Source organism: Pelodiscus sinensis, chromosome 5 (assembly GCF_049634645.1).
Source record: "Pelodiscus sinensis isolate JC-2024 chromosome 5, ASM4963464v1, whole genome shotgun sequence".
In the NCBI taxonomy this organism is placed as follows: domain Eukaryota; kingdom Metazoa; phylum Chordata; order Testudines; family Trionychidae; genus Pelodiscus; species Pelodiscus sinensis.
This window is the reverse complement of record NC_134715.1, coordinates 63,244,070-63,266,843: the sequence shown is the minus strand read 5'-3', so window position 1 is coordinate 63,266,843 and position 22,774 is coordinate 63,244,070. Positions and strand designations below refer to the sequence as shown.

Genomic DNA, 22,774 nt, shown 5'->3' with positions numbered 1-22,774 from the left:
CTGTAGAGATGTGCTGATCTCAGTGAGTTTGCATTCAAAAACTACTCTAATTTCCTTTCAGCTTCTAAAGCTCTCTGAGCTGACAGAGGCAGATGGTCCAAGACAGGGATGGCCAACCCGCGGCTCTTCAAAGAAAAAATTGCAGCTCCCGCATCCACACCTCAACTAAACGCGGAGGACAGGGCCTCATCCCCGCCAACAACTTTTTTCCCTTTGGCTTTTTGAGCTGTATCCAACACTATTTTGGCTCTTTGTCTGTAACGGGTTGGCCACCCCGATCTAAGAGCTGTAAGAGCCTCAGCTCCCAAGTTTCCAGCTCCTCAGTAGCCTTCTTGGTAGACTGCCACAGAGCCAGGGCTTCTAGGTCACTGTCAGCTGTCAGGCAGAATTTTGTTTTCTAATTATTAAAATTAAATCAGTTTTCTTCAAATTTATTCGAGAATTTTAAAATTTGTGGTTTTCATTCCAAATCAATGAAAACAAAATTTGAAATCCTCTACAAAATTCAATTGCTGTTCTCCATCTGGTTCTAGTGGCAGGTACTCAGAGAAGGGAAGCTGCTATTAGGCGCCTCTCTCTTCCTCACGTCATCTGCTAGAAATACTGCCATTTGCCCTGCATATTACACATCCAAAGGCAGCAAACAGTTGTCCTGTTACCTGTTCCAGCCAGAAACCACAGGTAGCAATGTCTGAGCTGCTGTGTTTAGGAATATGGACATCAGCAGTGCCATTTCCCATGACAAACTATCTATACAAGCAACAGATTATGCAACAAATATTTGGATGCACGAATTAGGGATGTTAGCATGTTGCCGATTACATGTAGCCCTCCCTCCCCCTGCACGTATAAACATGTATCCACTAAAATTTCCAACAATTACACAGATACATGATATTTAAACATCCCTAGCATGAATCAACTGAGTATTAATAATACATTCATTTTAAGTATAAGGTCAGACCTTCTTGATTTTGTGGTACTTGCATTTTTTTGCTTACGATTTGACTGACTACTTTACTATATGTATATTTAATTTAGTAAAGAATTAATAAAGTTCTCTTAGATGAATACTGATTTGCAGAATTTCTGTGGGAAGAACAGTTTGAAGTCTAACATAGCCCATCTGCTGCTTAGTTTATGAAAATTACTGTTTGTCCCCTAAATATGTCTCCTTGTGTGATCTGCTGTTCAGGACAGCCTAGATACATGTTCTACCATTAATAGATTTCAACCATTTATGGTTATTTTATATGATTCTGTAGCTGTGCCATAAAAAAATACATCAGAAATCGAAGGAGGCACATTTATTGAAGATTTCTGTAGACCTTCAGGAAGCTTCACATAATGGTTCCCCCCCTCTCGTGTCACAGGAAACATAAAAAAAGAACTCACATAGCTCATCAATGTTAGTACAGTCACAAAGAATGACTGAGGAACCATTTAAGATATCTCCCTACAGCTGAGCATGGGCAGCGGGTATAAGAGGCAAAGGTAGGGAATGCCTTCCTTGAATCTTAGTGCTCAAGATGTCCCCTCTTCCTATCCTTATTCTGACCATTCCTGAAGGCTCCCACAGCAGACTGTTGTTGCTTGCAGACTGGTGACTCTTTTCCTGTGGTGGATTTGTTAAAAGTGAAAAGCCTTCCAACTTGCCGGATTTATTAGCATTACATTACCTGTGAAAGAGATGTTAAGTAGTAAAGAAACCATTTAACAGGCATGTGCCAACCTAGAATTTACTGACAAAAACAGTTGTGCATTACTATATCTACAGGACCTTAGTTTAAAATTTGTTTTAAATATTTCATTAGTTTGTTGCTGAAGATTATAAAATCACTTCTCAAAAAAAATCCTTGCATGTTTATTTAGATGCACAATCTCTGCATTCAGCCTAAATGACTGTACCTTCAGAAATAGCATTTTTAAATTCTTCAAAAGACCACCCTTCTCTAAAATACACATTTTAATTGTACTTACTATACTATAGAAACTTGCTTCCAAAATCATCCTGTCCTTTCTATTCCTACTCCCTTTGCACTGTCACCTCAAGACAACCCTTAAAAGTTTTGTATGCTTCCGTTCCTGTTGGCCTGTGGAGCAAGACACAGCAACCAGAATCTGAAGCTTCACATATCTTTTGAACATTTTTAATAGGGTTTCCAGTCAAACAGAATATTACTTATCTAGCTGGAGTGCTATTTTCAAAGCCTTCTTTCTGAAATAATAGGAGGACATACTTCACTGCCAGAAGCTTTACATCCTTCACCAATAACAGTTCACTTCATATAAATTTGCATTAAGAGTTTAAGAGAATGCTATGTTAATGTTTCTCAAATTGTGGAGTGTGTTCCATAGTGGGGATCTAAACAACTGACCAGGTAGGAAAGGACTTTTCTCAATTATTTCCCAGAGCATTAGCTATCATTTTTTTAAAATGTCTTTAGCTCAGGGGTCTCAAACTCAAAGCCCATCTAGAGATGGAGCATTTTTGCAGTCTGGTTTGGGAGTCCAAGCAGCTCAAGAGAGGTGCGGGGGCATGTTTCTGTACCCATTCCCCAAGCCGCACCCCTTCCCACCACCTTCTACTCCCCACTGCATCCTGTCCCCCAAGGGATGTGACCTCAGGGAGAGCCCAGGGCAGGGCAGCAACAGAGGAAGTGGAATGCACTTGGATTCCCGGGCTGGATTGTGAAGATGCTTTGGCCACAGATGGCCTGCAGTCCATGAGTTTGAGACCCCTGCTCTAGCTGTTTTATCTATAAAGAAAACGTTCAAATTAACGTCACAGCTGACCCTGGGCTCTGTGCACCGCTGCCACTTTGGAATGCCACAGCGGTGTTTCAAAGCAGCAGTGCCACACAGAGCCTGGAGTCAGTGAGGGAGTCCCTGGTTGAACCCGGGCTTCAGCACTTGCATCTTTGTACTTCAAAGGCGGAGGTACTCTATCGAATAATCAAATAGTCGATGAAAAATGCATCAATATTAGATTAGTCAATTATCCGATACTTAACATGCTTACACCACTCTGGATCTCCCGCTACCATCACCATCTGGGAATCACAATCAGTTCAAGCTTCACAGAGTGGTGTGTCTCTCTCTCTCTCCTCCCTCTGTCTCTCTCTAGGTACAGTCTCCAGACCCTGCCTTATGTAATCAGTTATGGTTTGCGAGCTCTAACATTTGTAATCAGATTTAAGTTAGATTTAATATTGTTACTGTTTTGTTTGTTTTACTCCCCTTATATGCTTACTACCTAGAAATAAATAACTTTCATTGTTAAACTAGTTGCTTTTCTCTCTTTTCCTCTCTACTCTCTCCCCTCCTGAGGTGTTTTGACTTCCCCATTCACTCTGCAACAATGCTTCTTGTACCTAAGCTAAAGATCCCTGTAGCACCCAAAAATCATGTGGGGTTTGCTCATCAAATGTTTATGGTGTGAAATTGGGAATAGGAAAGTCCTGAACCTGAGGGGTATAGGAGGGTGGCAGCTTAAAGTACTGTTAAATGCAACCCACTGAGTCCAAAGGCACAGGAGAGTCAGAGCTTGGTATTGCTGTGCAACCCAGTCTGCTGAGTGCAGGGACGTACTCAGAAGCGTTGATTAACCAGTACTCTCAGACATGCTCTGGAGTATCTTAGTGGATCTGAGTGTCTATGTAGTTCCTGCAGAAGAGCTCCACTGGAAAGGAATTGGCAGAAGGGAGAAGTACAGCTTATGAGTGTATAAATAACACAAACAGCACACTGAAAGAATTATTAACCTCCTCACCTTCACCATAAGAGAAACCCTAATAATTGAGCATACCCCAGAGTAACTAGCAAATCTGGTATCAGCACTCTGGTGGAACAATGTGACAGACCCTAGTTCCTGAGCTGCACCAAGTAGTAGAGAACAGATTACACCAGAGAGCATGAGGAGGAAAATACTGGGTTCCAACATCTTGCAGAAAAGCTTTGTCCACTTAATCAGGTAAATCAATGTCATAGATTACTTCAAGTATGTTCTTCCTGGCTCAAAACAGGAAAACATGCTCAATCACAGAACATCCACACAAAAGTACAGAGACTCAAAGTTTGGGTGCAGGAGACGACTGGTCCTGTGACAGGAGATCTGGATGGCAGACAAGAGGCCAGGGAAAGCCCATCACCATGTTCAGTGTTGGTGAGGCCACGCTGGGATGATCACAATAATCTGTTTCTTGTCTCTCTTGATCTTTACTAGGACTCAGATGATACGAGGGATTTGCAGAAACGCATACATCAGCCATCAGCTCACAACAGGCGGAAGGCATCAGAGAGGGAGCCCTTGCCCAGGATCTGCTGGGAGCAAAACTGAAGGCATTTTCTATTTTGCCTGGTGATCAATAGGTCCACCTGGAGAGTTCCCCACCTCTGGGGAATCATGCAGGCTACCTCTGGGTGAAGCCACCACTCATGATGAGAGAAGAAGTCCTTGCTGATATGATCTGCTAGACATTTCTGATGTCTAAGAGGTGACCTGCTTCCAGATGAATGTCGTGGCTTATGCAGAAGTCCCAGAGTCAAAGAGCCTCTTGGCACAGAGCTGACACGTGTGCTCCTCCTTGCTGTTGATGTGGAACATCAAGGCCGCATTGTCCATGAGGTCTTGCACCATTTTGCCTGATATGAGCATCAAGACGACTCCACAGGCCAGCCAAACCACTCTGAGCTCCCTGACATTTATATGCAAGTTCACTTCCACCAGAGTTCACAGATTCTGGATCCAGAGATTTCTGAGGTGCATTCCCCTGCCGGAGGCTAAGGCATCTGACACTAGTTCGAAGGAGAGCTTGGGATTATTGAATGGAAACTCCTTCCGGGGTTTCTCTGGATTGACCCATCACTGGAGTGAGGTAAGTACCGCCAGACAAATGGTTACTCTCTATTCCAGGTGATCTCTGGACTGGGAATACGTCAATGCCATCCACTGCTGGAAAGGTCATATACAGAGCATGGAAGACCATGTAAGTGCATGCTGCCATATGCCCCAGCAGGTGCAGGTACACTGTGGCCCGGGGAAACTTGGACACTTCTATGATGAGGCTCATAGCAGGTGAGCAGCAGAAATGGTCTCATGTGGGTTGAGGTAAGCACTGCTCTGGTGACTTCTGATAGAAATGTAGCCGTGTTAGTCTGCTGTAGCTGAAACAAAATACAGGACTCTGTAGCACTTTAAAGACTAACAAGATGGTTTATTAGATGATGAGCTTTCGTGGGCCAGACCCACTTCCTCAGATCAAATCAAGGAATTCTTGACCTGAGGAAGTGGGTCTGGCCCACGAAAGCTCATCATCTAATAAACCACCTAGTTAATCTTTAAAATGCTACATAGTCCTGTATTTTGTTTCTGGTGACTTCTGTTTTTTTAACTGATATTAATGTGGCCTTCATGTTATTGACCAGAAGCCCCAAAGAGCAACATGTAGCTAGGAAGACTTAAACATCGTGTTGGACCTGCCCCTTGAAGCAGACTGTGACAAGCTAGTCACTTTGGATACCCTGACATCTGAGGTACGCTGTAACAACTGCCATGCACTTCGGAAACACACTCAGAGCTGTAGCCAGGCCAAAAGGGAAGTCCACAAAGTGATAGTGAGCCAAAACCACCCTAAAACATAGGATGCACCTGTGTCCCAGAAACATCACCAAATGGAAGATGAATCTTTCAGGTTGATAGTGGCATATCGGTCTCCCAAATTCAGGGAGGGAATGATGGATGCCGGAGATACTATAAGAAAGTTTTGCTTCTGTAGGTACTTGTTAAGGTCTAAAGAGCAATGGTGAAATCCATCCAGCTGCATGCATAGGGTTACCAGATGGTTTAAAAAAAAATACCGGGCACACTTGATCTCAGATGGGGGGCCGGAGGGGGGGGGGGGGGGACACCGGCCGGGAGGGGAGAGCGGGGCTGGCCGGAGGAAATCGGGGGGCGGGGGAGGAGGGAGAGACTGGCCAGCAGGAAGCAGGGCTGGCTGGGAGGGGCTTGGGGGGAGCGGTGCTGGCCAGAGGGTAACTGGCTGCTGGGGAGCGGGGCTGGCCATGGGGAGAGCAGGAGAGGCGGGGAGTGGAGCTGTCCCGGGCGCATGCAGATCCCAGAGTGCTGCCCGTCCCATGCATGGTCCCAGCAGGGCACATAAGCGAATCTGGCCTCAGGGATTCCATCCGAGCCCCGCCCCGCTCCTCTCTACTGCGTAGTTGCATACTGCCTAGCTGGTAGACATGCTCACACAGCGTGAGTGTGTCTAACAGCCAGGCAGTACACAACTACGTACTGATACTCATGATAATAATAAAAACTTAATTAGAAAATACTGGACATTTATATATCCAGTATTTTCTCAATTTGTTTCCCGGACAGAAAGCTCAAATACCTGACTGTTTCATTCAAAAACCAGACACCTGGCAACCCTATGCATCCACTGCCAGGAGGTACATATGCATAGTGGTTCAGTGGCGAGTCTACTGACAACTATTACCATACTTCATTTGACAATAAACCTGGCCGAGTATCTTCAATCCTTATCTGATATTGTCATCTTTGGGGGCTCTCTGAGTCTGTTGTGTTGATTAATTGCACATGGTCAACACAGAAAACAGGAGAGCAAAACACAAGAATGCATGCAGCTGAATGGTTATTGTAGATGGAGCAGGAGACCTGTCAGGACATCACCAGTGAATCCTGAGTACTACAAATGCCATTAGTTAGCATTTTTTACTCTAATGGCAATGTATGACCATCAGCTAGGCTAAATAATAATGCATCGTACTGATGTAAGAGGATTTTCTCTGCCAACTTAAACTCAGATGTTTAATTTTAAATTCACCTGGAATATTTATCTAATTTACTTTACTTTTTTATGTTTAAAAAACAGCATTCTGCAACACATTACAAAATCATAGCAACAAGGACAAAAGAAGCATAGCAACAGAAATTACTGCTCAAAATAGAATTGGAAAAATGGTTTTGCTAAAACGTGTGCTTAAAGAGAGTTGTACCAGATTTTACACAAGAATGCTCTTTTGAGCAATATACATTTTCAGTTCTATTCAGTGATCATAAGAAGTGGCAGATTGCAAATATTGAAATCCGAAGTAATTTCACCTACAGAGCTGGTGCAAGATAGTATAGTACAAGCTGCAAAAATACAAGAATCTTATGTTACCCTACACATCTACTTAATCCATAACCTCTCTAGGGAAGAAAATCTTTCAGTCTGAATGGCCATTGACTCCTTGATGTCCACTGAAAGTGCCAGCTAACTTCAGAAAAACATCTATTGAAAGCTAGTAGGGATACAAAATCCTGCTTAATTAGTTGACCAGTTAAAAAATTAAATTTTAACCAGTTAGCTGATTAAATGGAGGTAGGCAGGCAGCAGCGCCTACCCACTGCCACCCACCATGGCCAGGCTAGAGTTGCTCCCTGCCATGGGCGGGGCTGCTACAGCCCGTCTGCTTCCAGCCACATAGTACTGCAGCACTGAGAATGCAAAGAGAGCTACAATGGTGGCAGAGAAGAAAGGGGGCACTGAACCAGGTGGAACTGATCCCTAGAATCAGCCAAAGGGGGCACTACCCAGCAGTTAGTAGAGTACTATGACACACTATCAATTGAGGTTTTTAAAGAACAGATTAGAAAACATACCTATCAGGGATGGTCTAAGTTTATTTGGTCCTGCCTCAGCATGTGGGGCTGGGCATGATGTCTTATTAATGTCCCTTCCAACCCAACATTTCTGTGATAAGTTCAGAGAGCTTTTAGGGAATTTTATTATTATTCTACAGTTTGCAATTCAGAAAAATTCATAATTTCATAAAAAGTACATATCCGAGTATATTAAACAAACAAAATCATTAGACTGCTAACTATTCATCGGGTGATGGATTCTGCAACCACCTCTCTCTCAGCTGTACTAACCTTAATACACTTACAATCTACAGCAGAAAAATTATGCAATATATTCACAAATAGGGAGATAATGCTTTCAAATTTCAGAAGCACTTTAGAATGTCAAGGCCATTTATACATTATGTATTAGGAGCAACATAAAATTTAGTAAGAAGAAATAAAATAGGGAATCATGAGAGTTCTAACCTTCCCAAGCACCTCAGGGAAGCACCCCTACCATCTGATGTTCCTTCTGGTGGTAGTTCTTGGGGTGTATGCTTGTGGCCTACTGTGGTAGTAAGTTATATGAGCAGTTAGGAAATGTGGCACCTTTCCATCTGGGGATGAGGTGGGAGAGTGGAGCTCCAGGCACTTTTCTAGTAGCATTTCAAACTTTGGGCTGGACAGGCAAGATTTTGAGAAGAGAAGCAGTCAGTAGGATATCCATTTGGTGCAGTCTCTATCTCACATCATCATCTTTACATGCCACTGGAGCAGCCAGCAGGGTACAGAGATACATAAAATTCATGGAGGATAAGTCTATCAATGGCTATTAGTCAGGATGGGTAGGAATGGAGTCCCTAGCCTCTTTTTGTCAAAGGCTGGGAATGGGTGAGAACGCTTGATGATTACTTGTTCTCTCCATTCCCTCTGGGGGTACCTAGCATTGGCCACCGTCAGAAGACAGGATACTGGGCTAGATGGACCTTTAGTCTAACCCAGAATGGCTGTTCTTATGGAAAAGGACTATGCAGCATGTCCTCAGTATGCTTCTAGTAATGCTAGTGTAAGTTGTAAAAAAAGAGATTTCTGCTTGTAGGAGCTAATGAAGTCACAGTAGTAGCAAGAAAACCTGCAGTAACACAGCTGTTCAAGTGAGCTTCAGTCCCCTGGATTTTCATTTCAGAGAAGGCCAGCAGAGTTTTGCTATACCCACCCATGAACATAATGGATTCCTGTCCCCCCCCTCCCCACTTACCCACCCACTCTGAATAGCCCCTGGGCTAATAATTCTGGTGAGAGATAGTAAGATTATTCTTTGAGAAACACTCCAAGCTTATTTTGGTTTATGACTCATTTTAAATATATAGAGTATGTTCAGTGCATGGGACCTTTAGTTCTCTCCCAGCCTCCTCCTACAGTAGTGCCCATATGCTTTTTCCTTTTAGCTTTAGCAGTTGGCTTACATTGGTTTACACTGACTATGCTGTCAAGATGGTCTCCAAAAGGAACAGAACTAAACGCTTATTTAAAAAAAAAATGAAAACTGGTATTTATCTTCATGGTGCCCAAAAACTGGCTTAGTTAACTAGGGACTTGGAAGAGCCCAAGAAAGTCCCCACCAACTTATCAATCCAGTATACAAGATAGCCCAGAACTACAAGGGTTACAAGCTAAGTGAATCCTTTGCTGGATCACAAATTTCTTGACTTCTGGCCCTGACAATTACAACACATGAAGATATATCTGTAACCACATAACCAATGTTTTGGCCAGAAGCCTTTTTCTTCCTGTGATAAATGTTATAGATGCCACTACACTTGTCTCAGAACAAGTACTTATCTCCAACATTTTGGATACATTCCCTTTCATTAGAGCATACTAGAAAAAGCACTTTCTTAACAAAAACACACTAATAAAGCAGATTATTTTCTGTTCCATGTTAGACTTGCCTGCATACGTGTTGGCCTTGTTCAATAGATCTGTACATGCATGCATATCAGCAAAAGCACGAATGCCTAAACAGTTGACAGGATGAAGCTGGGATTCCAAAAACTCACAACAAGTCCTCTTCACATCCTGCAATTGTAACAGACCAGCTGCTGGGAGAAGAACCTGCAAGAAGCAAAACCTAGTTAATATCCCATCTGATTTTATGCTACCATTCTATGACATCTGTAAGACAAAAGCACAAAAATATAAACATTTTACACTACTCTAGAGATTAGAAAAGTATCAAGAGTTAGAGCTAGAAAAACTTACTAGGTAATTCTCATTCATCTCTCTGCAAACATACATTCATTAGCTTTCTGTGAAGTTTAGTTTTAAGGGTCATAAGAATGGGGGCTTTTGCTATTTCCCTTTGAAAATCACTCCACAAATTACTCATGTGCTGCGTCTAGACTAGCAAGTTTTTCCGCAAAAGCACTTGCTTTTGCGCAAAAACTTGCCAGCTGTCTACACTGGCCGCTTGATTTTGCACAAAAGTACTGACGTTCTACTGTATGAAATCAGTGCTTCTTGTGCAAATGTTTTGACATTCCCGTTAGGGCAAAAGCCCTTTGCCGGAAATGTTTTTGCGCAAGAGGGCCAGTGTAGACAGCTAAAAACTGTTTTGCGCAAAAAAGTCCCGATGGTGAAAATGGTGATCGGGGCTTTCTTGCGTAAAACAGCGTCTAGATTGACATGGACGCTTTTCCGCAAAAAGTGCTTTTGCGGAAAAGTATCCATGCCAATCTAGATGCTCTTTTCCGTAAATGCTTTTAACGGAAAAACTTTTCCGTTAAAAGCATTTGCGGAAAATCATGCCAGTCTAGATGTAGCCATGGTGTAAGTAAACTTAATAACATTAAGCTCATGTTTTTCTCCCTCTTACTTATCTTCTTGCTCCTAGCGCTTTTCACTACCCAAGTCACTACCCTCATACAATGCCCACTGAAATATTGTAGACTTATGCCTCGTTAGTCATCACTGAGCCACTCTAAAGGTATTCAACTTTAGTCTCTCTTCAGGAGAACTCCTCTCTTCCAAATAACTGTTATTGCTCTCTGTCAGAGGAATTATAGTCAAATGTGCCTTATTTATAGCATTTTAGGATTACCAAGCTTCCTTCTACAATGTTGGATAGGAATTCTCTCACTGAGTATCTCTCACTAAGTTCTCCATCATTCAAAAGCTTCAGAGGGGTAGCCTAGTTAGTCTACAACAGGAGAAACTTTTTAAAAAAAACAACAAATAGACTAGTAGCACCTTGAAGACTAACAAAACATGTAGATGGAATCATGAGCTTTCGTGGGCACAACCCACTTCTTTAGGTTGTGTCCATGAAAGCTCATACCACGGTCTACATGTTTTGTTAGTCTTTAAGGTGTTACTAGTCTATTTGTTGGTTTTTTTTTTTAAAGTTTCTCCATCATTGTTTTTCTGAAATCTAACACCACTGCACATGTATGATGTGAAAAAATACTGCACGTGCATGATGTGAATTATGCTAAATTCATACAAGACATGGTTACTTGTTCCAAATCTCCTTATTTATCTCCTCATATTCTTGATCAGGTCTTCCCAAACAAAAATTTTGGCCCACAAAACTGCCTTCTATTTAATTTAGGAACATGTTTATGATGCATGCTTTGCTGCTTTTGTTACTAAGTAGTAAAATTACTCCACTAATTCCATATACGGTGATTCTGAGCATCTTGAGATGTCTTGGTACTTCAGATTTCTCACTTTCCAAAGTCCCAGTGATCAGATGACCACCGTTACTGTTTGAAAAATGTTAATCTAAAGAACTTCATATCCATTGCAATAGTTAGCATTGTAAATAATTATTAATCATTATCTGGTGCCATATTTGTGTGTCTTTCTTCACACCAGAGGCTGTTACTTCTAAACTGTTCCAATTATGAGACACACCCCACAAGATCATAACTAAAGACTCCAGTAATAAATAAAAGCACATGGTTACTATCTTAAGGTGTGTCTAAACTACATCCCTCTGTCGGCAGAGGGATGTAAATGAAGCACTTTGAAAGTGCAAACGAAGCGAGGATTTAAATATCCCGTGCTTAATTTTGCATAATCGCATCATGGCGCTGTTTTGAACATACGCCATTTCGAAACAAACTGCAGTTTAGACAAGGTTTTTTTGACAACGGGGCGCCTTTTCGAAAGGTCCTCAATTGAAACAGCACCATGACGTGATTATGCAAATGAAGCGCAGGATATTTAAATCCCCGCTTCGTTTGCACTTTCAAAGTGTTTCATTTACATCCCTCTGCCGACAGAGGGGTGTAGTTTAGACGTAGTCTTTCTGTAAAAAATTTTCTAGATCAAAGTCCTTCCGTGACAATCCTACGGCAGAGCTTGTATAAGTATGTTGAGTGAAACCATTCATAGCCTAATCCAATTAAAGGTAGTACAGGTTGAACCTCTGTCAACTGGGAATCCTGGTCAGGCAATATCCATGGTCCAACAAGACCACAGATGTTCCAGGACCAGAGAATCCTGGTCGAGGGCTAGCAGCTGGGCTTCTCACAGCTAGGCTGCTAGGCACAACCCAGCGGTGTAGCTCAGCACAGCAAGAGAGGGAGTGTGGGGGACTGGCAGGGCAATGAGGCTGGCAGCACAGAGGGAGCAAGTCAGGATGCTGGCAGCTGGTCCAGGGCCAGGGGGACCACTAACAGGGGGGCCACATATGACCTCCCCTAGCCCGGCAAAATCCCTCATCTGGGACCAGTGAGGTCCCGATGGTGATGGACCAGGGAAGTCAAAACTATAGTGCATATTTTTCATCTCAGTATGGACCAGTCATGAAGGATGCCACTCATCTCACAAAGGACTCTATCCAGCTCCCAAAGAAGTTCAGATGGTAGACTTTCTGGGTAGAATTGCTATCCAGATAATTTTAAGTTTAGCCCTTGAAAACTCTATTACTTTAAAAAATATTTAGCAATAAAAAATTAACTACTTGCAGACAACAGGTGAAATGTTTTATGTTTTTCAGAGGCACAGCAGAGAGGTAATAACGTAATGCCACGAAGTACTCATTCAACAGAAAACTCAACATGAGATTATTCTGTACTAGAATTGTGCCTTTGAGTGAAGTTTTCTTCTGCAAGTTTAAAACTAATAAAAGAAAGTTCTTCTTCACACAGCGTGTAGTCAACCTGTGGAAATCCTTGCCAGAGGAGGCTGTGAAAGTTAGGACTATAACAGAGTTTAAAGAGAAGCTAGATAATTTCATGGAGGTTAGGTCCATAAAAGGCTATTAGCCAGGGGACAGAAATGGTGTCCCTGGCCTCTGTTTGTCAGAGGCTGGAGAAGGATGGCAGGAGACAAATAGCTTGATCCTTGTCTTCGGTCCACCCTCTCTGCGGCACCTGCTGCTGCCCACTGTCAGCAGACAGGCTACTGGGCTAGATGGACCTTTGGTCTGACCCAGTACGGCCGTTCTTATGTTCATTCACCATTTCCTAATTAAAGCATTTTTTGTTTTTAATATTCTAAAATAAAGAACTCATTAAAATTAAAAATAGTAATAGAGATGTAGCTGTGTTAGTCTGGTCTTGCTGAAACAAAAGACAGGTCTATGCAGCACTTTAAAGACTAACAAGATGGTTTATTAAGCTCATCACCTAACAAACCCATCTTGTTAGTCTTTAAAGTGCTGCATAGTCCTGTCTTTTGTTTAATTAAAATTAAGTGTGAAATGATTATTAAGCCATTTCTATATGCGACAAGTACAGCAACAATTAGAAAGATTTTAAAACCTAGAGCAGACTTGCAATAGTAAGTCACGTGGAGGAAAAAATAAGTCTGTGGCATTCTTGTGTAACGCGTAGGTAAGGAAGGTGCAAGTCATACTGCTCATTTTGAAGAAGGTATGCAATGTTATTGCAATTGTGTTGGTCAAAGGATATTAGACACACAAAGTTGGAGACTTTTACTGAACCAACTTCTGTTGGTTGAGAAAAAACAACTTTTAATCTCACATAGGACTCTTCTTATGCACCTTCTTACGGTGGATCTACACAGCACCCTCAACTCAAAATAAGATATGCAATTTGCAGTATGCAAATTGTATATCTTATTTCAATTCTGTTTCAAAACAGCTTATTTTGAAATTTGGCACATCTACAGAGCGCCAAATTTAAAATTAACGCACTATTTCGAGACATCCTTCAACTCTCGTGGAATGAGAGTTACAGGGACGTTCAAATAGTGCGCCTGTTATTTCGAAAAGTATTTCAAAATAATGGGCAGCTTGTTAAGATGCAGGGTAGCTATTTTGGGATACCTCCAGTATCCCAAAATAGCTGCACTGTGTAGATACCCTTAGATGGCATTAAGATGATAGAGTTATAAAATGAGAGGTAGGCAGAAAGAAAGCTAAGAAGAACAGAGTTAAAGTGAAGAAAGATTTCATTGTGTAATTCCCACTGTTTGAAGAGTTGTAAGAAAAAGGTCCAAACTATTTTTTATTTGAAACTTGGTTCTATTAGTGTGCCAGCAGCAATCTATTCTGCGAGTATTCCACAGGCTGCACTGTGCCTACTCTGATTACAGGAAAATGGAAGAAAATAATATTTTTATTATTAACAAAATCTCATTATGTTACAATTACCCAGCTGTCCATTTAATTGGGACACTTACTGCAAGAGGCTTAGTCTCCCATATTGAGTGGTTTTTAATCAAGGCACCATAATAGAAGCTCAGCTAAGCAAAAAAGTCTGTGAATACTTCTCAGCATTTTTAAATAACTTGTTTTTGAACATGCTTGCTTTCCTTGTTTTTTCTATCCACTAATATTTGAATGACTGTTGAAAAAGAGCAAGTATTAAGGGTTTCATATGGAAACCAAGTTTTCAATTTGCATACACAAATATTAATGCTGACACGCTTACCCATTCCTCCAGAGAACAGAAATACTAGGAAGGTTAGAAGACCAAATCACAATTAAGCATTACCTACCAGATTCTACATAGCTGTAATGAGTTTGTACACTAAAAGATTCATAGACATTTTAGTTCTGTAGGAAATAAATTCATCAAGGTCTCAATGTGCTCATGTATAGTCCACCAGTAGGGGGAAAAGAAGAACCTAAATTTACCCAGTCAGAATTACATACTCAGCTCTAGTTACTAGGCTATACGAATAAGGATTACATGTAGCTATTTGCAGTTTTGCATCTGTAGAATTATTGGCTCTAAAGCAACAAAAGTCCTAAATATTTAAAACATTCAGGATATTCATCTGAGAAGGAAAAATTAAGTTGCTGCTCTAATAAATCCATGAAAAAGGATACAAGTGGGGGTTAAAAGTTTTATACACCTAACTATAACAAACAGCAGCCAGGATGACATTCAGAGTAGTTGGTTCTTGCCAAAACGGATACCATCTTGCTCCTTTGCAGTCTACCGCTCAGTATGTTATTCCAAAGGATAAGCAGTAGAGGAGAGGACACAATAACTTTCTCTATAGATCACACAGTATATATCCTTTAATAAAGAAACTGCTCTGAAATTTACATTAAAGATTTGAGAAGATTAAAATAAAAACAAATTTACTTCAGAGACTTTTTAATAACCCTTGTCATACTAGTATCTGAACACTGAGCACCACAAAGAGGTTGTTAAAAGTAAGAAAATGCATAAGCATCTTTTTATCGTGCTGTGCTAAAACTTGAAATTGCTCTAGGTGTCCTGGGCCATATTTGAATGAAAGCACATATCTAGCCATAAAGCACCAAACAAAACTTCTTGGTTCCCTCCTAAATGCCTCATTTTGCAGTTCTTATATAAGCCCTAATGCTCCACAGCCCAAACCATGAGAGCCTTATGGGGCAGATGCACAGATGACCATTTTCAGCAGAGTGGGGTCCCCCAGGGAGGTCCTTACAGACCAGAGGTCCACCTTCATTTCAATACTGCTCTGATGCTTGTGGGAGAAATGTGGGGTCTGGCACACCAAGGCCTCAGCATACCACCCTCAGTCCAGACTGGTGCAGAGTAGGGATGTGAGTGTATAAATGTGTTAACAGTTAACTGATAAACCTTGGATCCCTGGGAGAAGAACAGTAGACAAGAGCTGGCTCCAAGCATGCACCAACTCCTTGGGAGCCACTTGCCACTCTGCACTGCTGCCTCTGATACAGAGGCAGCAGTGTAGAGGAGAGGCAGTATGCGCAGGGAACTATCTTAAAAGCCTGCTCCCTGCATGCACTGTTTCCCAGGGAGCCGCCTGCCACCCCATACTGCTGATACAGAAGCAGAGGTGCATGGTGGTAGCTGGCTCTCCAGGAGTGGCATACAGTAGCTCCTGGTGTATGTAACCATGTAACTGCTGAGTTTTTTCAGCAGTTATATGTTTATACAATTACCTGCATTTTGACATCTCTAGTGGAGACATTCAATGGGATGCTAACACAGATACTGAAGACCATTATGCACCAGCACTCATAGCTTGGGACACTGCATGCAGAGAGGTATCCCAGGAATCCACAGGGTTCTCTCTATTTGAGTTACTGCCTGGAAGGAGAGCAAGGGGAGCCCTGGGCTTGCTAGGAGATGAAGAAAGGAAGGCCTCTCCAAATAGGTGGTGTACTACATACTGGCTTTCCGGAAAAAGCTTGCTGACCTCATGGACCTGGCCAGGGAGAATGTAGGCAGGATCCAAAGAAGGCATTGTTTTACATCAGAAACAAGCATTCAGCAAAAGTACCAAAATAACAGATAATTAAACCCATACAAAATGCTGTAGTAAAATATTAAGATAGCAAGGACTTGGAGATAATTGTTACCTGATTAAGCTTGAAATCAGAAGCCATCGTGGTATTAAAGAAAGCAGTCAGTGTAGATACTTGCCTTTTAGTTAGTTCCTAAAATACATTTGTGTAACATTAACAGTCCACTGTAGATGGCACGAAGAGGTTAGAGTACTTGCTCATAGTGTTCTGAAATTCTTGAAAGATTACAAAATACTGCAATAAGCCTCTGCAATTACATATTAACAGGGTGATTTAAGACTAAATTCACAATCTGAAAGGAGCCACTTGGTACAAGGGTTTCTCCATCCAGAGATGGCAATGGTTCTATTAAATCAATCCTAGAAATACAGGACCTAAAAGGCTAAAAATTTCTATAACGTGAAAAATCTCCCTCCCCCTGAAGGTTACAAAATATATTTCAGATGAAAAGGGTGCTAGTGTAAGCTACACACACAGTATGTATCTCTATCCTTGTCTAGAAGCTGGTCCACATCTGAGAACTCTGAATCAATTGAGGCTTCCAGTTAATAGGTTTAGTTATTTAGAAGCTCATGCTTTCAGTGCTGTAGGTCCTAGTTCCAAACTTTTCTAATGGCCTGTAGCCAGACACAAAAACCCCATCTTGTTTTTCCACGAGCCCCATTTTGTTTTTCCCCCCCCCCAGAGAGCAAGAGAAAGGCAGTCAGCCTTTGATGCCCTGGGAACACAGGTTTGCTGCCTGTCCCTGACTCTACCATAAACAGAAACCAGACAGTAAATGGGCTAGCTGACGACCCGGGGCCTCCCGTCGCCCTGATGGCTAGTACCAGTAATTGACACGCCTGCACTGTCCCAGAGAGGAATCTTCGCCCATCACATACCAGAGGTGCCCATTGTCTGCATTTTCCCAGGTGTAAATTATGCTTTGCACCCTTCGTGGGAAACTTGGCATTCAAAGCCATTTTTCCTAATTGGCCACTTGAGCCTAGGAAGAAGCCTTCATGACCCAAGGGGTATAAAAAGAGGTTCAGCAGCCCACCCTATTTGAGCTCCAATCATCTATACCTGCTGGCAGGTATTGATTGTCTCCCGAGGTCTGTGGGACGCCCAACCTCGCCCTACTTCTTCCCGAGGGATTGAGAGAAAGACGCTGGCCACGCCAAGTCTGGAACGCAGGGGTGAGAATATATACCTGCTATGTGTCTATTTTGCATGCATTTAATAAGAGCTCAGAGAACCAAAGGGTTTCATGGTACCTGTAAGTGACTTATTAGTGTAATTTCTGTCCTGTCCTTTGTAGTGTCTGTGTTATCTGTAACACAGTAGTAGCATCTAACAACTAAGTTTACCCTGTAACAATAAATAGTAACTGTTTAAGCTTTAACCTGACTCCTTCAGTTGCTGTAACAGAACCAAGCACAATTTAAAAGAACTTCAGCCGGTCATAAGGGACTCACTGCCCTGACCGTCGGCTGACAGAATTGGCGTAGTCGGCAGGATTGTGCTATTGGTTCACATACAGCAACATGAAGCCTGTCATGATAGACATGGATTTTAGTGGTATAAAGAAAGGGTTTGCCCAGAAAGGTTGGGGCAACCCAAAATGGGATAGAGAAATGTTAGGAAAGGATTGGGGAAATCCTGAGGCTTTGTGGGTGCAGTTCTGTAAGTATAGAACTGCCTGCAAGCTAAAGAATGGGACAAAGCCTGAGTCTGTGGAAAGGAGCCACTTTCCATTTAGCAAGGAAAACAGGATCAGGCCCAGACAAGCAGGCAGGTAACAGATAAGATTGAAAGCCTTGTGGTAGAACTGAGAAAAAGGCTGTAAGTACTGGAAATCTAAATCCTTAAGCATACTTACAAGAGTAATATCTGAAACAAAGCCAGTTTTATTTTAGAGATAAGAAAGTGTTTTAAGGAAAGAAGAAACACAGAGAATTTAAACTCTGCATAGATGGTTTGCACAGTGCTTAAGGAAGAGGCTGCAAAGAAACAAGGTGTCATTTTTAAAACAAGATTTCCCTTCACATATTACTACCATTGCTTAATTCCTTCCATTCTCCCATGGAGTCCACCTTTTATCTTCACATTTCCTTAAATCACTTGCTTTGTCCTTTCAAAGAAAATGTCTCATTCCTAGTAACTTTCCAATGTCTGCTTTACTTTCCTTATTCCTTCAACCATGTCCATATAGGGCTCCAAACTTTTTGCCTTCCCTTTTCACATGCTAAATGACTTTTCCCAATGAGACAGGTTTGTTTACTATTAATTTGGTAAGGAGGGTGAGCTTGTTTACTAAGCCTTATACCTCCTGGTCCTTTTCTTAAACATATTCCTGAGGGAAGAAAAAAAAATAAATAAATCTGAGAGGTGCTTTAACTCTCAGCACCCATCCTTAAGGGAATCTAGCTCTGTCTGGGTATTGAGGGACATGCATTTTTACCTCTCCAGTTTTGCAGCAGAGGCTTTTTACATTTTTCCAGTTTCATATTTGTATTCTTATATTCAGACAATTTTAAAGAACACCTCTTTACAGGTTTTCCATAGAAGACAAAAGCTGCAGCTGTTTCCCTCTCCATTGGAGCCAAGGATTTACATATTTACAGGTAGTTAGCCACTTTGTCTTTTAGGTCTGAAATTGTATGGACAAGCAGTTAACACTTGATCAGACCAAGGGCTATGCTCGAACCTTTGCAAGATTTTGTTCAAAAGGGGTAACATCTTTTACAAATGCCAATTTCTCAGTCTTCTCTCTGCCTTCTTAAAAGACTGCTTACATTTAAACTTTTCCTAGTATACCCAACCTCCTATTTCTTTCTTTCTTTCTGGAGGGCTACAATTTGAACTTTCTGATATTAGGTAGTTTGCCAATCAAACTTAGCTATTACCTGCAAAGCTTCTTTGTGCTGCCAGCTAGGGCATTTGCACCACAAAGGGAATCACAACCTGGTGTGGCTCCTGGAGCTTTCACAGCATTTTAGTCTGTTTGCAGTTTTTACTCATTCTGTAGTGTACATGGCATGTTACAGAAAAGTGTGCAATCTTTGTTTAAAACACTACTTAGCCACATTAAACTTTGCATAGAGTGTAACTCTTTCTTTATGCTTACAGTTTTTTTTTTTGTACCTTCATTAAACAACTTGGACTAAAATGGTCTTACTGAAAATAAACCAAACCAATTTGTTTTAAACCTACAAACAAACAAGATTACTGGACCTTAACATTTCATCTATTTACACTATATAAATATATATATATTTACACACAGATACACATACATTCTCTCTGAACCTTTCTTACACTATTTCTACATAGCTGTACAACAATTACATTCCCTTTTTATTCAATGGGGTAGTTCAGTTCCAATAGAACCCCCTCTCTTTAGAGTTCTTTTAGCAGTCTCTCTAATCAAATGTTCAGATTTGAATCAAATTTGCCTGGATTATTTACAGACATTCCTTTGGAAAAAGGGCCCATTTTTCCTTCAGAATGACTGTAAAGAAACCACAATTTTCTATCTACACCATTTTAGCATTTGCACAACTGCATTTGCTCTCCATTCTCTGCAGAGTTTAAATTCTCTGTGTTTCTTCTTTCCTTAAAACACTTTCTTATCTCTAAAATAAAACTGGCTTTGTTTCAGATATTACTCTTGTAAGTATGCTTAAGGATTTAGATTTCCAGTACTTACAGCCTTTTTCTCAGTTCTACCACAAGGCTTTCAATCTTATCTGTTACCTGCCTGCTTGTCTGGGCCTGATCCTGTTTTTCATTTCTGCCTGCTTGTCTGGGCCTGATCCTGTTTTCCTTGCTAAATGGAAAGTGGCTCCTTTCCACAGACTCAGGCTTTGTCCCATTCTTTAGCTTGCAGGCAGTTCTATACTTACAGAACTGCACCCACAAAGCCTCAGGATTTCCCCAATCCTTTCCTAACATTTCTCTATCCCATTTTGGGTTGCCCCAACCTTTCTGGGCAAACCCTTTCTTTATACCACTAAAATCCATGTCTATCATGACAGGCTTCATGTTGCTGTATGTGAACCAATAGCACAATCCTGCCGACTACGCCAATTCTGTCAGCCGACGGTCAGGGCAGTGAGTCCCTTATGACCGGCTGAAGTTCTTTTAAATTGTGCTTGGTTCGATGACAGCAACTACCACAATCCTCTAAATAACTCTGGGGGGAGGTCAAGAGGGGGAGGCAAGGGAAGTGGCAACAAACGGTATGGGATAAGACATGCTGTAACTAAAAATGTAAAGCCTCATGGCTAGATTGTCTAGCCCAACACCTAGGACTTTCGTTAACTCCCTTCCTTCACTCTATTGTAAATACTATATGAACCATTTTACTTGTTGTAATTGCTTGCATTTTGTGTACACTGCTACCTCCTCTGCACAAATCTGGTATATGGCGTTGGGAAGTGATCCTAATCAATCCCTTGATCCAAATTATCTGATCAGACCCTGCTGATAGGGCGATTTTAGCTTCCTCCAAGAAGGGCAAAAGGTGCTGGCATCACCGCCATCTTGCGTTCTGAGACATAGTGAGGCGTGTCAAGGGGGTGGAATGTAGCCAGACACAAAAACCCCATCTTGTTTTTCCACGAGCCCCATTTTGTTTTTCCCCCCCCCAGAGAGCAAGAGAAAGGCAGTCAGCCTTTGATGCCCTGGGAACACAGGTTTGCTGCCTGTCCCTGACTCTACCATAAACAGAAACCAGACAGTAAATGGGCTAGCTGACGACCCGGGGCCTCCCGTCGCCCTGATGGCTAGTACCAGTAATTGACACGCCTGCACTGTCCCAGAGAGGAATCTTCGCCCATCACATACCAGAGGTGCCCATTGTCTGCATTTTCCCAGGTGTAAATTATGCTTTGCACCCTTCGTGGGAAACTTGGCATTCAAAGCCATTTTTCCTAATTGGCCACTTGAGCCTAGGAAGAAGCCTTCATGACCCAAGGGGTATAAAAAGAGGTTCAGCAGCCCACCCTATTTGAGCTCCAATCATCTATACCTGCTGGCAGGTATTGATTGTCTCCCGAGGTCTGTGGGACGCCCAACCTCGCCCTACTTCTTCCCGAGGGATTGAGAGAAAGACGCTGGCCACGCCAAGTCTGGAACGCAGGGGTGAGAATATATACCTGCTATGTGTCTATTTTGCATGCATTTAATAAGAGCTCAGAGAACCAAAGGGTTTCATGGTACCTGTAAGTGACTTATTAGTGTAATTTCTGTCCTGTCCTTTGTAGTGTCTGTGTTATCTGTAACACAGTAGTAGCATCTAACAACTAAGTTTACCCTGTAACAATAAATAGTAACTGTTTAAGCTTTAACCTGACTCCTTCAGTTGCTGTAACAGAACCAAGCACAATTTAAAAGAACTTCAGCCGGTCATAAGGGACTCACTGCCCTGACCGTCGGCTGACATGGCCTTACTGGGTTTGATTATATAAACTCTTATTGCTAACAAAATATATTTATGAATCCCTAATTATAATCCTAAGTGTTATAAGTCTGACAAAGAGGTCAAGATGTTTATCATCTGTTTATGGTAGCACCTACACCGTGTTAGATGATTCTCAAAGATTTTTGCAACTCATAACAAGAAAAAAAAAAAAGCTTTATTTTTTTCCACTTGGGCAATACTGCCAGGCCACCGCCATGTCTTAAAGCACTTTTTAAACAATGTTTATATTTATAGTGTAGACAGTATTGGTTATAATTAACAAATCTTGTTCCACAATTATAACTGAGTATTTGCTATAGGCTTTTAAGTACAAAAGCATCGACTATAGCGAGCAAACCCCAAAGCCTGGACTGAAAACAGCAAGCATCATTAATTCAGATAGTGGAGTAAAACACCGACTCTTGCTGATACACATTTCTCCCCCACCACTCCCACAGGTGGATGAATCAGTCTCTAAATCTCTCGTTTTATAGTAATACAGAATCCAAAAAGCAGGGTAATAAAGAAGTGCTTAAAGCTAAAATACTTTGCATGGATGCTGCTTGTCTTTCAATGCAGAAAGAATGAGTCAAGATCAACATCTGTAATAGTAGGTGGATGATATCTGAGCAGGCTAAAAATACATGTTGATAACCACAGCACACAAAGCTAAACACAATACTTTATATTTCATCCAGGAAAGCTTTTAGTTATCATTCATCTAATCTGCAGTGGATTAGGTCTAAATCCTAGTAGATATTTCCTTTAAAAACTTGTAGAAAGAAAATTATTTTAAATGGCACTTTACTGACAGAGTTGTTAAAAAATTAAGGTATTATTCTTACAACAATCTGATAACCAAGGCTGGGATTTCCAAAGGAGCTATGCTTTGAAAATTCTCATATGTAAATGAAATTTACATTAGTGCCAGGTTATTACATTCCCAAAG

General features: G+C 41.5%; 1 protein-coding gene across 2 annotated transcripts in view; it reads right to left on the bottom strand.

The window, feature by feature from the left end:
* Positions 1–22,774, bottom strand: part of KLHL2 (kelch like family member 2) — an 82,994-nt gene that overhangs the window by 21,900 nt on the left and 38,320 nt on the right. For both annotated transcript variants that reach the window (XM_006111707.4, XM_075930150.1), the window contains one exon: positions 9,586–9,748. In XM_006111707.4, the coding sequence (XP_006111769.2) occupies positions 9,586–9,748 (163 nt within the window). The remainder of the gene's footprint in view (positions 1–9,585; positions 9,749–22,774) is intronic.